Below are 12527 nucleotides of genomic sequence, written 5' to 3'. Positions count from 1 at the left end.
CACACCACCTGCAGCCATGTGATGGCACCATCACCGGGGGCTCCCAGCCCGGCTGCCTACAACCTCCTGAGGGAGCCTAACCCTAACCCAGGGGCCATGAGAGATAATGGCAATTGAAGTCTTAAGCCACTACCTTTTTTTTTTTTCGAGATGGAGTCTCGCTCTTGTTGCCCAGGCTAGAGTGCAGTGGTGCGAGATCTCGGCTCACTGCAACCTCTGCCTCCCAGGTTCAAGCAATTCTCTTGCCTCAGCCTCCAGAGTAGCTGGGACCACAGGCATGCACCACCATGCCCAGCTAATTTTTGTATCTTTAGTAGAGATGGGGTTTCACCATGTTGGTCAGGCTGGTCTCGAACTCCTGACCTCAGGTGATCCGCCTGCCTCGACCTCTCAAAGGGTTGGGATTACAGGCATGAGCCACCACGTCCAGCCACTAAGCCACTAAACGTGTGTGTGTGTGTGTTGTGTATGTGTGTGTTGGGGGGTGGTGTCCTGATGACTGGGACACCGGGACCATAGGGAGGGTATTCATGAGGAGGGTGGGGGGCTTGGGAGGAGATCCACTCTTCCATGACCCCTGGGCCTCAGGACTTCTAGTCTGTTGAGGAGAGGACATCCCCTTTTGGAATATCAGCTCCACACACCCACCAAGAAGGAAACAAAAGGATTTTTCTCAGCAGCCAAAACTCAGCATGAGCACCCTTTCTTTGACTGCAGAGCAATCTCATCAGATTTATGTGGCTGGCACAGAGCAGCTGTGTCCTCGGGGTTTGGCCTGGCCAGCCCCCTTCCCTGTTCCTGCTCACGACTCAGGGCTGTGGAGGGGCAGGACAGGCGCCCCCCGCCAGGCTGAACCACAGCTGTAGCCCCACTCTGCACTGCTGCTCCCACTACCTTTTCACTCCCACAACAACCTCTTGGGGTGGGGGCTGTCCCCCCACTCACAGTTGAAGAAACTGAGTCTCAGAAGGCAAAGTGACTTGTTCAGGGTCACTCAGCTGGCAGGTGGCAGGGCTGAACTTTGAGCTCAGTTCTGCTGACCCCAGAGCCTTCCACCTTTTTGGGGTGCCATCTGTCCTCAGGACACTCAGTCTCCAGTCTGGGTCAAGTGCCAGCCCCACTGTCTGGCATCCACAGCGAGAAGCATGAAGACCTGGACGTCTTCCAGAGACTCTCCACCCGTCCAGGAGGTGGCAGCCTCGCAGCCCAGGTGCCTGGGTGCTATGGGTGGGGAAGAAGGGCTGCCTCATGGCCTCTTTCTGTGATGAGCTGCAGGGAGCCAGGACCCAGAAGCAGCACCAGTTATGCCTTATTATAAACAAAACCAGCCGTGTGGGCAGTGAGGGAGGTCGTGCCTGGTTCTTACCCGGGGGCCGAAGTCTCCTGCTGCACCCTAGGAACAAGAGACAGGGAGATGTGGCAGCACGGCTTTCATCATTTCTTCACGTTTCCCATCGAGCATCTGTGCTCAGTGCTTCACAGACAGGGGCTGACTTAATTCTAACGAAAATAGCAGGTAGGCTCTATTTTTATTTCCATTTCCAATGAGGAAACAGAAACAGTGAGGCCATTTAACCTGCGCAAGGTCACACAGCCAGGAGATCCAGGGCTTGAAACCAGGTGTTCCCTTAACTACGGTCATCCCTGGTCATTTGAAGCCCCAGACGTTGTAGAGCAGACAGCCCCTCCCACCATGTCCTCCAGAAGGGATAGTAATGAGTTAATGTTGCTTTCCACCGCCCAGTTTTGGGGCAGTGCATTAAGCAGCAATAGACACTAAGACACCAGTTCTCTCTGGTTTCAAAGCCCCTGATGGAATCACTTCTATGACACGGTGGCATCAGCCAAGGCCGGGGGAAGGTAATTAGGACACCTACCAACTGTGCTAGTCTCTCATCCTTGAGGAGAACATTGAGACCATGACCTCATGCAATCCCTCTTGTGGCTCTGTGACATTGGGTCTTAATTTACAGATGGGGAAACTGAGGCCCACAGAGCCCAACAACTTGGCCAAGGCCACATAGTTGGTGGTGGAGCTGGACTGGAAAGCTGAGGTTCTGAACACCAGCTCCCATGCCTCCCCATGGCTCCCTCAGCCCTGGTAATGGGGCGGGAACCCTGCCTGCCCTGGCCTGAGCTGCCAAATCACAGCAGGGCCCATCTGCAGATCTCACCTTCCATTTCCAAAGTCCGGGTCAGGGGTGGACATGGTCCAGCCGTGGGAGCACCCAGCTGGCCCTGGCACAACCAGGCCTGCTCTGATCCCTCCCCAGCTTTCACCAGGGGTAACACAGGTCTCTTCCGTTCCCTTCTGAGGCACTTGGCTGTCCCCGTTTTCCAGGGGACTTCAGTGCCTGATGCCAGGGAAGCCTTTCTCCCAAGGGGCCGCAGAGATAGCTCTCTGCCATGAATCCCTGAGGGGTGTCCTCCCCATAGAGAATACCACTAACAGCCATGGTTCAATGTCCCAGCCCTCCTGGCACCCCCTCTTCACCATGAAGTTCTCTGGACACTCGTCATTCTAGGCACACTGGGCCTCTGAGTTGGGTTATGCTTTGGTCCCAGGAGAACTGACTCAACCCTCCGGGCAGGCTATATTGTCAAATGTGAGCCTTGTAACCATTTTAGAAGGTAGGCATTGCGATTCCCGCTTTATAGATGGGGAAACTGAGGTTCTAGGAGGGGCTGTGACATGCTCGAGGGCACACTGGAGCTGGGGTTCAGACGCAGGTTTCTGGCCTCCTTCACCTGCCTACTGCATCTGCACAGCTTCTGGCATCACTTACCTTGTCCCCTTTTGGGCCGGGAAGTCCCTAGAGAAGGAAAGCGGAGAAAGAACAGGCCTGAGTGAGGGGCCTAGACTGGCCCCGCTTCCGGCTTCCCTGCTGAGCAGACCTGCAGCCGGCTGAGTGGAAAATCACCACGAGCTGTCAGCCCTCAATGAGAGCTGCCCTGGCTGGTCCAAGGAAGCTTCACACCTCAGTCCTCAGCCTGAGGGAGACGGGGGACTTGGGGGTGACCAGCAAGGGCCCACTGGCATCCTTGCAGCAGAGAGAGGGGCACATGCACTGGCCACTCCTCCCAGAGGGCACACATGGTCCCCTACTGCTCAGCACCCACCCTGTCCATGTCAGTGGGAGACCACTGCCATCTTTCTGGAATCTACAAGGCAGGCAGTAGACAGAGATTCTCTCTCAGAGGCATTCTTTTCTTTTTTCTTTCTTATTTCTCCAAAAAAAGCATTCTCTTCTTTAATGGAAGGAGCTCCTTAGAGTATGGGCTCCATCTGTTCATCCCTGTATGAGTCATCCATCCATCCATCCATCCATCCACCCACCCATGCACCCACCTAGCCATTCACCAATCCGTTCATCCATCCATCCACTCACCCACCCACCCATCCACCCATTCATTTACTGTCCGACCATCCCTACATCCACCCACCCCTACATCCACCCACGCATTCACTCACCAATCCATTCATCCACCCATCTATCTAGCCGTCATCCATCCATCCACCTCAAATTACTTATTTAATTGTGCTCATGTCTCCCTGCATGTTCTGCCCATCTGTTGAGGATGCCTGGGAACACAGGCTCCTGGCGCAGATGTTGAGAACTCAGCTTGATGCCCACCACGGCAGTCTTGAGAATGTAGTGAGGACACTGTGCCTGGGGCCTGCTGGGAGGGCCTCACAGGCTTTGAGGGCTGACTAGACCCCAGGGACTGTGCTGTCCACAGTTCTCCATCGACCCACAGCATCCCTATGCTGGGGGTGGGGGGTGTTCATGCATGCACTTGACAGACAAGAAGCCTCAGGCTTGGGAGGTGAGGAGGCCTCCCCTTGGTCACTGTCAGCAGATGGTGGAGCTAGACTTAAACTCAAGTTTGACACCCAAAATGCTCCTCTCTGTGCTGAACCAAGTTCCCAGTGGCTGCTTCCCTCCAGTGCCCAGCGGTCACTCCCAGCTCCATAGTGGCAGCCCCAGCCCAGGACCGCCTGGAATTGCCCTGTCATTACTTACGGGCTTGCCATCCAGACCCAGGGGTCCCTGGAAAACAAGAGAGAGAGAGAGAACACAGGTTACACATGGGGACAGCACCTCCTCTGAGTCTTAGGACCCAGGTGCATTATTCAGTAACAAGAAAACAAAGCCTGTCCAAGCCCAGGGTCTGGGTTCAGTCCATGTGGCCTGGGGCTGGGGGAGGGGGAGGGAAAAGGCATCTGTGTGTTGTCTGCTGCCCAGAATCCCCACCCATGGGGTCTGAGTGGGCTGCTGGGGTCGGCATGTGACCGAATTCCCTCTGCCATGGTGACAGGGTCAGCGATGAGCCTGAGACCCAAACTGAGCCATGAGCATCTTGCCTGGGACTTAATGGTGGGGATTTAGGGGAAAAGGGCTCTTTCCTCCTGACAGGGCTAAGCCTGGAGCTCCCAGGGGCCACCATGTGGCTTGAGAAAAAGCCAACAGAGAGGAAAGCAGAGCTGAGAGACAGAGAAAGACAGAGGTGACGGCCTGAAGCTGAAACAACCCCTGCACATGTCAGTTTGTGAGCTAATCAATACTTTCATTTTTCCTTAATTAAGCCAACTTGGATTGAGTTCCTGTCGTTTGTAACTGGCAGAGCCTTGAAGGCTCTTTGAGCTTCCTGCCTTGCTGCAGCCTCTGCAGACAAAAGTAAAGCTGGAGAGAAGCCAAATTACACCAGGGTGCGTCCAGAGGGTGGGGACCCTCAGGGACCTTCTGGTCCCCTGCAGAGTCTGCAAAGGGCCAGCTACACACACCCTTTCTTCACCTGTCCATCCACCGCCCACTCAACAAAGCCTCACCTAGCTCCCCTCTGTGTGGAGGTGGGGAGGAATCCAGTTGGTAGGGACGCTGGGACCAGGGCTGCCTGGTCTCTGCCAGCCCCCATCTCCTCCCCACCACCGTCCCCTCATCCCCACATACATTTCACTCTGGGCCCCAGCAATGACGGACAAAGCTCCACACTTCTGAATCTTTGCACACACTGCCCACCTGCTGGCACATCCTTCCCTTCTTTGTCCATCTTTAGCTCAGCTGCCTCCTCTTCCAGGAAGCCTTCTAGGATTCTCTCCTTCCCAGAGTCAGGCCATCTGTCCCTGTTCCCACCACATGTATTCTAACTGTTGCATGTGACATGAACTGTTGCTAATGTGGGGTCTACACAACTCTTCCCTTGTACAGTCAGGAAAAGAGTCTAATCCCTGTGCCTCTGACAGGCAGCCTGTGCCCGGGAAATGTGTGCAAAATCAAACAAGGAAGTCGAGCGAGAGCGATAATGCTGTAAATGCACACACTGCACAGTAGAAAGGGGAGGCGGAGAGCTGGAAGCTCTGCCAGCTTCTAGCCAGGAGGGTGCACTGTGGGGACAGTAACGTTGGGGATTAGGACCTAACAAGTGTGTGTATGTGGTGGAGGGAGGGCCCTGTAGGCAAGAGAGCAGCCTGGCCAAGGTGGGAGGGAGGCCCCCGAGGGCGGCAGAGGAGCAGAGGGGCCGCGCAGTTCTCAGCGCCTCTCTTCAGCCCCCAACCTGTGGCTGTCACGCAGCCTTCGCTCAGGGCTGTCCTGGCCTCTCCAGGCTTCCACTGGCTGAGGATGGACTCCTAGGCCCAGCATCAGGGTCCTCTGTAGCTAGGGCCAGCTTCTGCCATTTGGTCACTCTGCGCCCCCGTCCGTCCCCGAGCTTTCTGGCTTCCTTTCCGTCTTCATCCCTCGGCTCTCTGTTCCCTCTGCCTGGAGTGCTTTCCCTGCATCTACACCTGGTGGGAGGCAGCTCATCTCCCGGGACAGTCTCCTGCTCTGGGAAGCCTTTCCTGGCCCCCGCTCTGAACACAAATGGGAGCTGGCCCCCACCTGCCAGGCAGGAGGTAAGCTGCTGGCTTCCTTGGCTCAGCCTCCAGACCGCCTCGTGTGGAGATGGCCCATCTGCCGATTCCCAGATGGTGTGAAAGTGACCACTCCACATGGGGCTCACAGCCAGGGCCTCGCTGATGGAAGGAAAACAGGGCACTTCTAAAAATTGGTGTCTAAGTGCTTCTGGCCACCAGTCTCTCGGTCGCTGAGGGTTTGGCCATCAGAGTAATGGCCTGGGGACAACTGGGGTCCCAGGAGAGAGAGAGTGGGGCCATTCCAAAGTCTTGAGGGTTCACGCCCTGGGAGACCCAGGTCAGGGCCTCAGCCCCCATCACAGGCGCAGTTCTAGTCCTTACCACGAGCCTCCCAGGAGCTGCCCTAGCTGGACAGTGTCTTCGTGCCAGACTATCCTGATCCTGGAGTCCACACCCCAGGTCTTCTGCCCTTGGTAGTCCACTAAATTGGGCCCTGTCCCTTGTCCAGCTAGCCCCTGACCCAGGCCCTGCTGGGTGTCCTCAGGGCCACGTCCCCCTGGGCATCCCCACCCTGGACTCCTCCCTGGGGCTGACTCCACACACATGGGGGCTGGTCCTTCCTGGTCTCTTCAGGGAGCTCCTCCTGGCCCCTACTCAGTCTTAATCACACAGCAACCCTATACAGTAGGTGTCATCATCCCCATCTTACAGAGAAGGAAACTGAGGCCTAGTGAGGGGAAGACCTAGCCTAGGGCAATGCAGCTGGAGCGGGTCTGGGCCCCACGTCTCCATCCCACCTGCACCGCAGGCCCTGCCGAGGCGCTGTCTGGCCTCCTGGCCACACTCTCCTGTTCTAGGCCTGGCATGCCTCTGTTAAACCCTCCATGCTCCAAGGCCCCTGGATGTGAAGCACACAGAACCACAGGGCTCTGCCTTTCTAGAAGTGCCTGTGGAAGACAGCGCAGGCTGTCCCTTGGCCTCAACCTCAGAGAGAGCGTCTCAGTGCTGCCGGCTGTTTCTGGAAAAGTCTGCCTGATCAGACCTTATAGTGGCCACAGTCCTTCTGAGCTGGACGCTGCCCTCTGCCAACATAAGACTGTTCCTGAGAGGTCACTGATGGTGCGGGCTTGGTCCCCAAGGCTTCTTTCTGATGTGTGAGAAGCCCCATCTGTGACAGAAAACCAATTTTCCCACCAAAGATGCTGCCTGTATGGGTGATCACAGAGCCCTGGGAGTTTTTTACAGGCGAATACAGTTTGTAGCTTCCCAGTAGAGGCAGAGGGTGTGGGGTGTGCAGTGCTCTTGGGAGCCCCCACTATGGGCTGAAGGGAAGTCGATTCCAATTCCCAGAAGCCAAGCCTGGAGCTGAGATTGAGTGGATGTCCGTGCCGGCACCGAAGCTCCCTGTGTGAAAACTGATGGAGCAGACGGGGCTGGGCCAGCCCCTGGGACAGAGCCAACCCACAGCCAGGATGACACCTGGGCAAGAAAGCCGTCCCCAGTCCCCGAGCTCTCTGTATGGGGCAGTGGCTAACCTGGGAGAGGTCGCTGGGTGGGTGTGGTCACTGAGGAGGGGACTCCGAGGTTGGCATGGAGGGAGCAGCTGGCTTTGGAGTCAGATGTACCTGCCTGGCTTGGGGATGTGATTCTGACCTCTCCTCCTGTCCTGGGGAAGTTGGGCCTGCCCTCTGGGCTGGGGGACCCTGGCTGTGAATCTCCAGGAGATGGACCCTGCCCACAATTACCCTACAGAATGCCTTTCCCAAACTGGTGTCCCACAGCACACTGCCCTGCAGGGTGCCAACAGGCTTGCCTGGAGACAGGGATTCCACGGTTAAGTAAGTTTGAGAAGCACTGAGTTACGCTCTGCGGAACAGGTTTCTTTCCTGCAGGCTGTCTGAGCCGTCATTCTACTTTGAGGGTCTTTAAAAGGACAGCACTCCTTCCACCCCTGCAGTGGGCTCAGGGAACTCAGTTCTGATGGACTCAATGCCTGGCTGGGTCTTAGCAAAGCAACTGAGGTGTGAGACTGTGCAGACCGTCTACAAACTAGGTGTTTCTACTGTGGAGCGGGGGCTGAGCCCAGCTCTGGGTGTTCTTGAGAGGACAAAACCTCAGGGAAGGACCTGGGGCTGGTCTGAATGGAGCCAAGGAAAACATGGGGTGGGGCTGTGGTCAGGCTGGACAAAGGTAGGGCAGGGCAAGTGTCTGAGTGTTCAAGCCCAAGTCAAGTCCTTCTGAGCAGAGTGAGGGTTGTTCTGAGCAGCTGGGCAGTCTGGAAGGGCAGAGCCCCAGAATGGACGGGGGGATGCCCTGGGTGGTGGTGGTGGGTGGTCTCTCCTATCCAGGCAGCCCTTCCCCACCCCAGACAACAGGGCACTGGCCATCAGCTGCCCCGCTCATCTCCCTGCATCTCCCACAGATGGAGTGGGAAGGAAGGTAGCTTGGGGAGGTTTACCAGCAACTCACAGAGTGAAGGCCAGGGTTTGGCCTTGCAGGGCCCGGGTTCAAATCCCTCCTCTGAGCCTCAGCTTCCTCATATACAGATGCCACAGCAATGTGCCTGGAGATGCTCATGACTGTCCAGCTCCCTCCCCTGTCTGATCAAAGCCCTTGAATCCACCAAAGGTTTTCAACGCCTTCTGCCCTCTGAGAAACCTCACAGCTGTTTACAAGCCTCGGTTCTGCTTTAAATCACTCTTTCCCCCTGGAGATCAGCTGGGCTCCAGGGTGTTTCCGGATGTGTGAGAAACAAACAAAGCTCCGGGCTGCACATGAGTAGCAGGCGAGGCGGCCAGCTGTCCCAGAGCAAGGCAAGATGGGCAGCCCCCTGCCCCTAGTGTTGCCTCAGTCCCTTGCCTTGCTCTGGGACTGGCTGTCCTTGATCTCAGTTTCCTCATTTGTGAAATGCAAGTCATGCCATTCTCCTCTCAAACGACAAGTTCAAGTTGGGTCCCAGGTCAGTGTCCTTTGTTTCCCAGACCAATGCAAGATGCGAGGCCCCATGGGCAAGCAGACACTGGATTAGGGTCTGCCCTGGCCCTGGGGGGCAGTGCTGGGAGTGACCTGTGTGTGGCCTTCCAAGGGGCCAGCAGTAGAACCCTGGACAGTGCCGCTGGTGGCACCTGTGAAGTTAGGGCTTTGCTCTCTCCCTCCCTCGGCCTGTTGAGTATTTCCTAAGCCAGGTTCACAGAGCCATCTTTCGAGCCATATTAACAAGTGTTGAAACTATCCCTATAAACTTTATAAAATTAATTAGGGAAGAAGGGAGGGGGAGGAACAAAAATAAACCAAGCTTGCAGCACACTCAGCATCATCATGAGGTCAGCGTGCTCCCTGACCCCTTCCTCAGAACTGTTTTCCTGCTGCCTCAGAATTGTGCAGATTCTCTTACAGGGTCATGGTTCCCCTTAATTGCTCTATAGATAGCAATTTGAATGTAAAAAATTAAGTTTTCCCTTTGAGATATTCTTTCAAATCGTGTACACTAATGAAACTACAAAGTCAGCTGGTCTGAAGGATCCCATGGGAGCTAATTCACTGAAGAATGCAGTCTCCACATCATGCTGATTTCATCTCCCTTGCCCTGACCAATCAATGACCCCAATTTTCCAGCCCCTCACCTTCCATGATCCCCTTAAACATCCCGGCCCAGAACTCCTCAGGAAGATGGATTTGAGGGTCTCCTCCATCTCATTGCTGGATGGCCTGCAATCATTATACTCTTTCTCTGCAGCAAACCCTGCTGTCTCAGTGTAATTGGCCTGGTACTATGCAGGCAATTGAACTTTGTGGTCCTACAACTATGTAGCTAAAGAGGGGAGGTTTCCTAGTGAAGTGCATTTGGGATGTGAGGTGTGGTGGCTTCATCCCTGGAGTGTCTTTTTTTTTTATTTTTTATTTTTTTATTTTTTTTTTTTGAGACGGAGTTTCGCTCTTGTTACCCAGGCTGGAGTGCAATGGCGCGATCTCGGCTCACTGCAACCTCCGCCTCCTGGGTTCAGGCAATTCTCCTGCCTCAGCCTCCTGAGTAGCTGGGATTACAGGCACGCACCACCATGCCCAGCTAATGTTTTTGTATTTTTAGTAGAGACGGGGTTTCACCATGTTGACCAGGATGGTCTCGATCTCTTGACCTCGTGATCCACCCGCCTCGGCCTCCCAAAGTGCTGGGATTACAGGCCTGAGCCACCGCGCCCGGCCATCCCTGGAGTGTCTTGATGCTCATCAGGCAGAAAGCCTGTGCTGACCCTGTTACTCCATGTCAGGGAAAGGTCCAGGGCTGGCCCTGTCCTCCCCTGACTGTGGTCCAGCCCTCCCTGAGATAGTCTCCAGCATCTGCTGAACTGAACCAAATGAATAAACTGGCCACGTTTAGATGCAGACAGGAGTAAATGCTCAAATCAGCCAGAGTGGGGTGCCTGTCTTGCTTTCTGGTTGTAATTAATGCTGACGGCTCCTGTCAGGGAATGGAGCCCTTAAAATGCACTAGGACAAGGCCCCTGGAAGAAGGGCTTACCAAGATTACCAGGCCAGGGCCTAGTAATTATGCCCAGATGTTGACAATTCATCAAATTACAAGGCTGATGGGGCCTGAGGTCCCAGTCTGGGAAGTGCACATTCCTGTGTGAAGGTTCCCTGAGCCTCCTCCCAGCCCTCATTAGGGCTGGCTGGTGGATGAGGGGTGGGTGGGCAGCCCCTCTCAGGGCAGGTCAGCACATATGGTTCTGATTTCTCAGCCTAGGCTCTTTGTACACACGTGAGCTGCAGCAAGTCTGCCTGGGGCTTAGCAATTTCCCAAATTCAAATTCTTTGTGCTAGGGAAAGGAAGAAACGACCCTCAAACTTAGGTTCAGTCCAGCTGCTGCTGGTGCCCTGAGGGTGGCACAATATCCTTCCTGGAGCACTTCTTCCTGGGATCGAGGGCATTTTGTAGAGTGGGCTCTGTAGTGACCTTTGCACCTCAACTCAGCAAACTGTAGGAGCTTGAGCTGGGTGGGGTCCGAAGAGCTTGCACCAAGGCCAGGGGTTCGCCCCTCATGTGCTCCTCGGCCTTGCTTGGGCTTCCTCCCTCTGTGCTGCTCATCTGTAATGTGAGGGGCTGAAATTGTTCAACGTCTTTCCTGGAGCCAGGTTTTATTTGACCTGTGCAGTTAAAAGAACCCAGGCGGGGCATGATTTGCTCATGTAAATTCCAGCATTTTGGAAGGCCAAGGTAGGAGGATCGCTTGGGCTCAGGATTTTAAGACCAACCTGGGCAACATAATGACATTACAGCTCTTAAAAAAAAAAAGAGTTGGGTGTGGTGGCCCATGCCTGTAGTCCCAGCTACTTAGGAGGCTTAGGTGGGAGGATTGCTTAAATCCTGGAGTTTGAGGCTGCAGTGAGCTATGATGTTACCACGACACTCCAGCCTGGGTGATAGACGGAGACCTTGTCTCAAACAAACGAAAACAAAGAACCCAAAGCCAACTGAACTAGTCACAACATTTAAAAATTGGAACTTTTTACATAAACATCCAGAGTTTGGGCTTTTCTTGAAAAGCTGGGAGATCTCACAGACCCCGGCCCATAGGCTCCACCCTTCCCGGTGGTCTCACACCTGGCCTGCTGCCCACAGCTAGGTGACTCGCCAGCTCTACAGCACACCTGAGTTTGTAACCCTTGGCCTAGAAAATCTCCTACGGCCCTTTCAGTTCTATGATGCTGTAAGGCAGTGAAAGCAGCTGGCTTCTATTTTGGGGAGAAGGTCTGCTCAGTGATACCCGAGTGTGCTGGAAGTAATTGCACGCATGTCCATGTCACACATCATGGCTAGCAGAGGCAGTGTTTACAGCACTGTGCCTTTGAACCGATCCCCAAATACCTGCTGAAATGACACATTTGCCGGTGACTGGTGGGGAGAGACACGATTACCCTAACAGGTATCAGAAAATATTGTTCCTCATTAGGGTGATGGAGAGGAAAGAGCTTGACTTTCATGGGGTGAAGGAGGATGGAGGATGGGACAAGGAGGCCAGGATGTGTCTTCCTGAGCTGGTAGGATCCCCAGCTCAGGCACAGTGGGCTGGTCTGGCAGAAGGAAGTCTGGAGGAACACACGGTCAGCTCATTTTGGTGGCAGCTGTGGATGGGGTGGAAATCTGGAGTAGGGAGCAGCAGCTGACCGGAAGGGTGACCATCACAGAAGGGTGACCATCACAGAAGGGTGACCGCCACAGAAGGGTGACCGCCACAGCGTGGAGACAGCTTGAAGCACACACTGAGGCTGCAGCCACTCTGCCCCACCCTGTGGCTCCTGGACCACGCCGAGGCCGAGCTCTGCCCTCCTGCCCCACCCTTGACCTGCCGGGGCCGCTCTTGTGGTTGGTTTCCCAGCCTCCCTAATAGCTGCCCCCTAGGCTGCGGGTGGGCCCTCTTTGGTTTCCACAGACAATTGTCACCCACTGGTAAAGAATTGGTTGAAACGCTTAAAAATGCAAAGATTTTGTGTAGAATTTGGATTTCCAGCTTCTCTGGAAATACTGGAAGATACGGTAGTGGTGACTCTGCATGGGCAGAACTGCACCCCAATGGGGCAGGTACCCCTCATTCACCCCAGGCCCTGCCATTTTCTCTGTTCTCCTATGCCCAACCAGCCTCACCTATTTTCTCACCTGCTGGCCCCTGCAGGC

The 12527-nt window shown here is 55.0% G+C and overlaps 1 protein-coding gene across 5 annotated transcripts in view; it reads right to left on the bottom strand.

Annotated features, from left to right (window-relative positions):
* Positions 1 to 12527, bottom strand: part of COL23A1 (collagen type XXIII alpha 1 chain) — a 356236-nt gene that overhangs the window by 29283 nt on the left and 314426 nt on the right. For all 5 annotated transcript variants that reach the window (XM_017518269.2, XM_017518273.2, XM_037734819.1 and 2 more), the window contains exons 6-8: positions 4026 to 4052; positions 2787 to 2813; positions 1367 to 1393 (exon numbers count right to left, since the gene is read on the bottom strand). In XM_017518269.2, the coding sequence (XP_017373758.1) occupies positions 1367 to 1393; positions 2787 to 2813; positions 4026 to 4052 (81 nt within the window). The remainder of the gene's footprint in view (positions 1 to 1366; positions 1394 to 2786; positions 2814 to 4025; positions 4053 to 12527) is intronic.

This window comes from Cebus imitator, unplaced genomic scaffold, assembly GCF_001604975.1.
Source record: "Cebus imitator isolate Cc_AM_T3 unplaced genomic scaffold, Cebus_imitator-1.0 Scaffold668, whole genome shotgun sequence".
In the NCBI taxonomy this organism is placed as follows: domain Eukaryota; kingdom Metazoa; phylum Chordata; class Mammalia; order Primates; family Cebidae; genus Cebus; species Cebus imitator.
The sequence above is the reverse complement of the archived record's forward strand: the minus strand, read 5'-3'. Positions and strand labels throughout refer to the sequence as shown.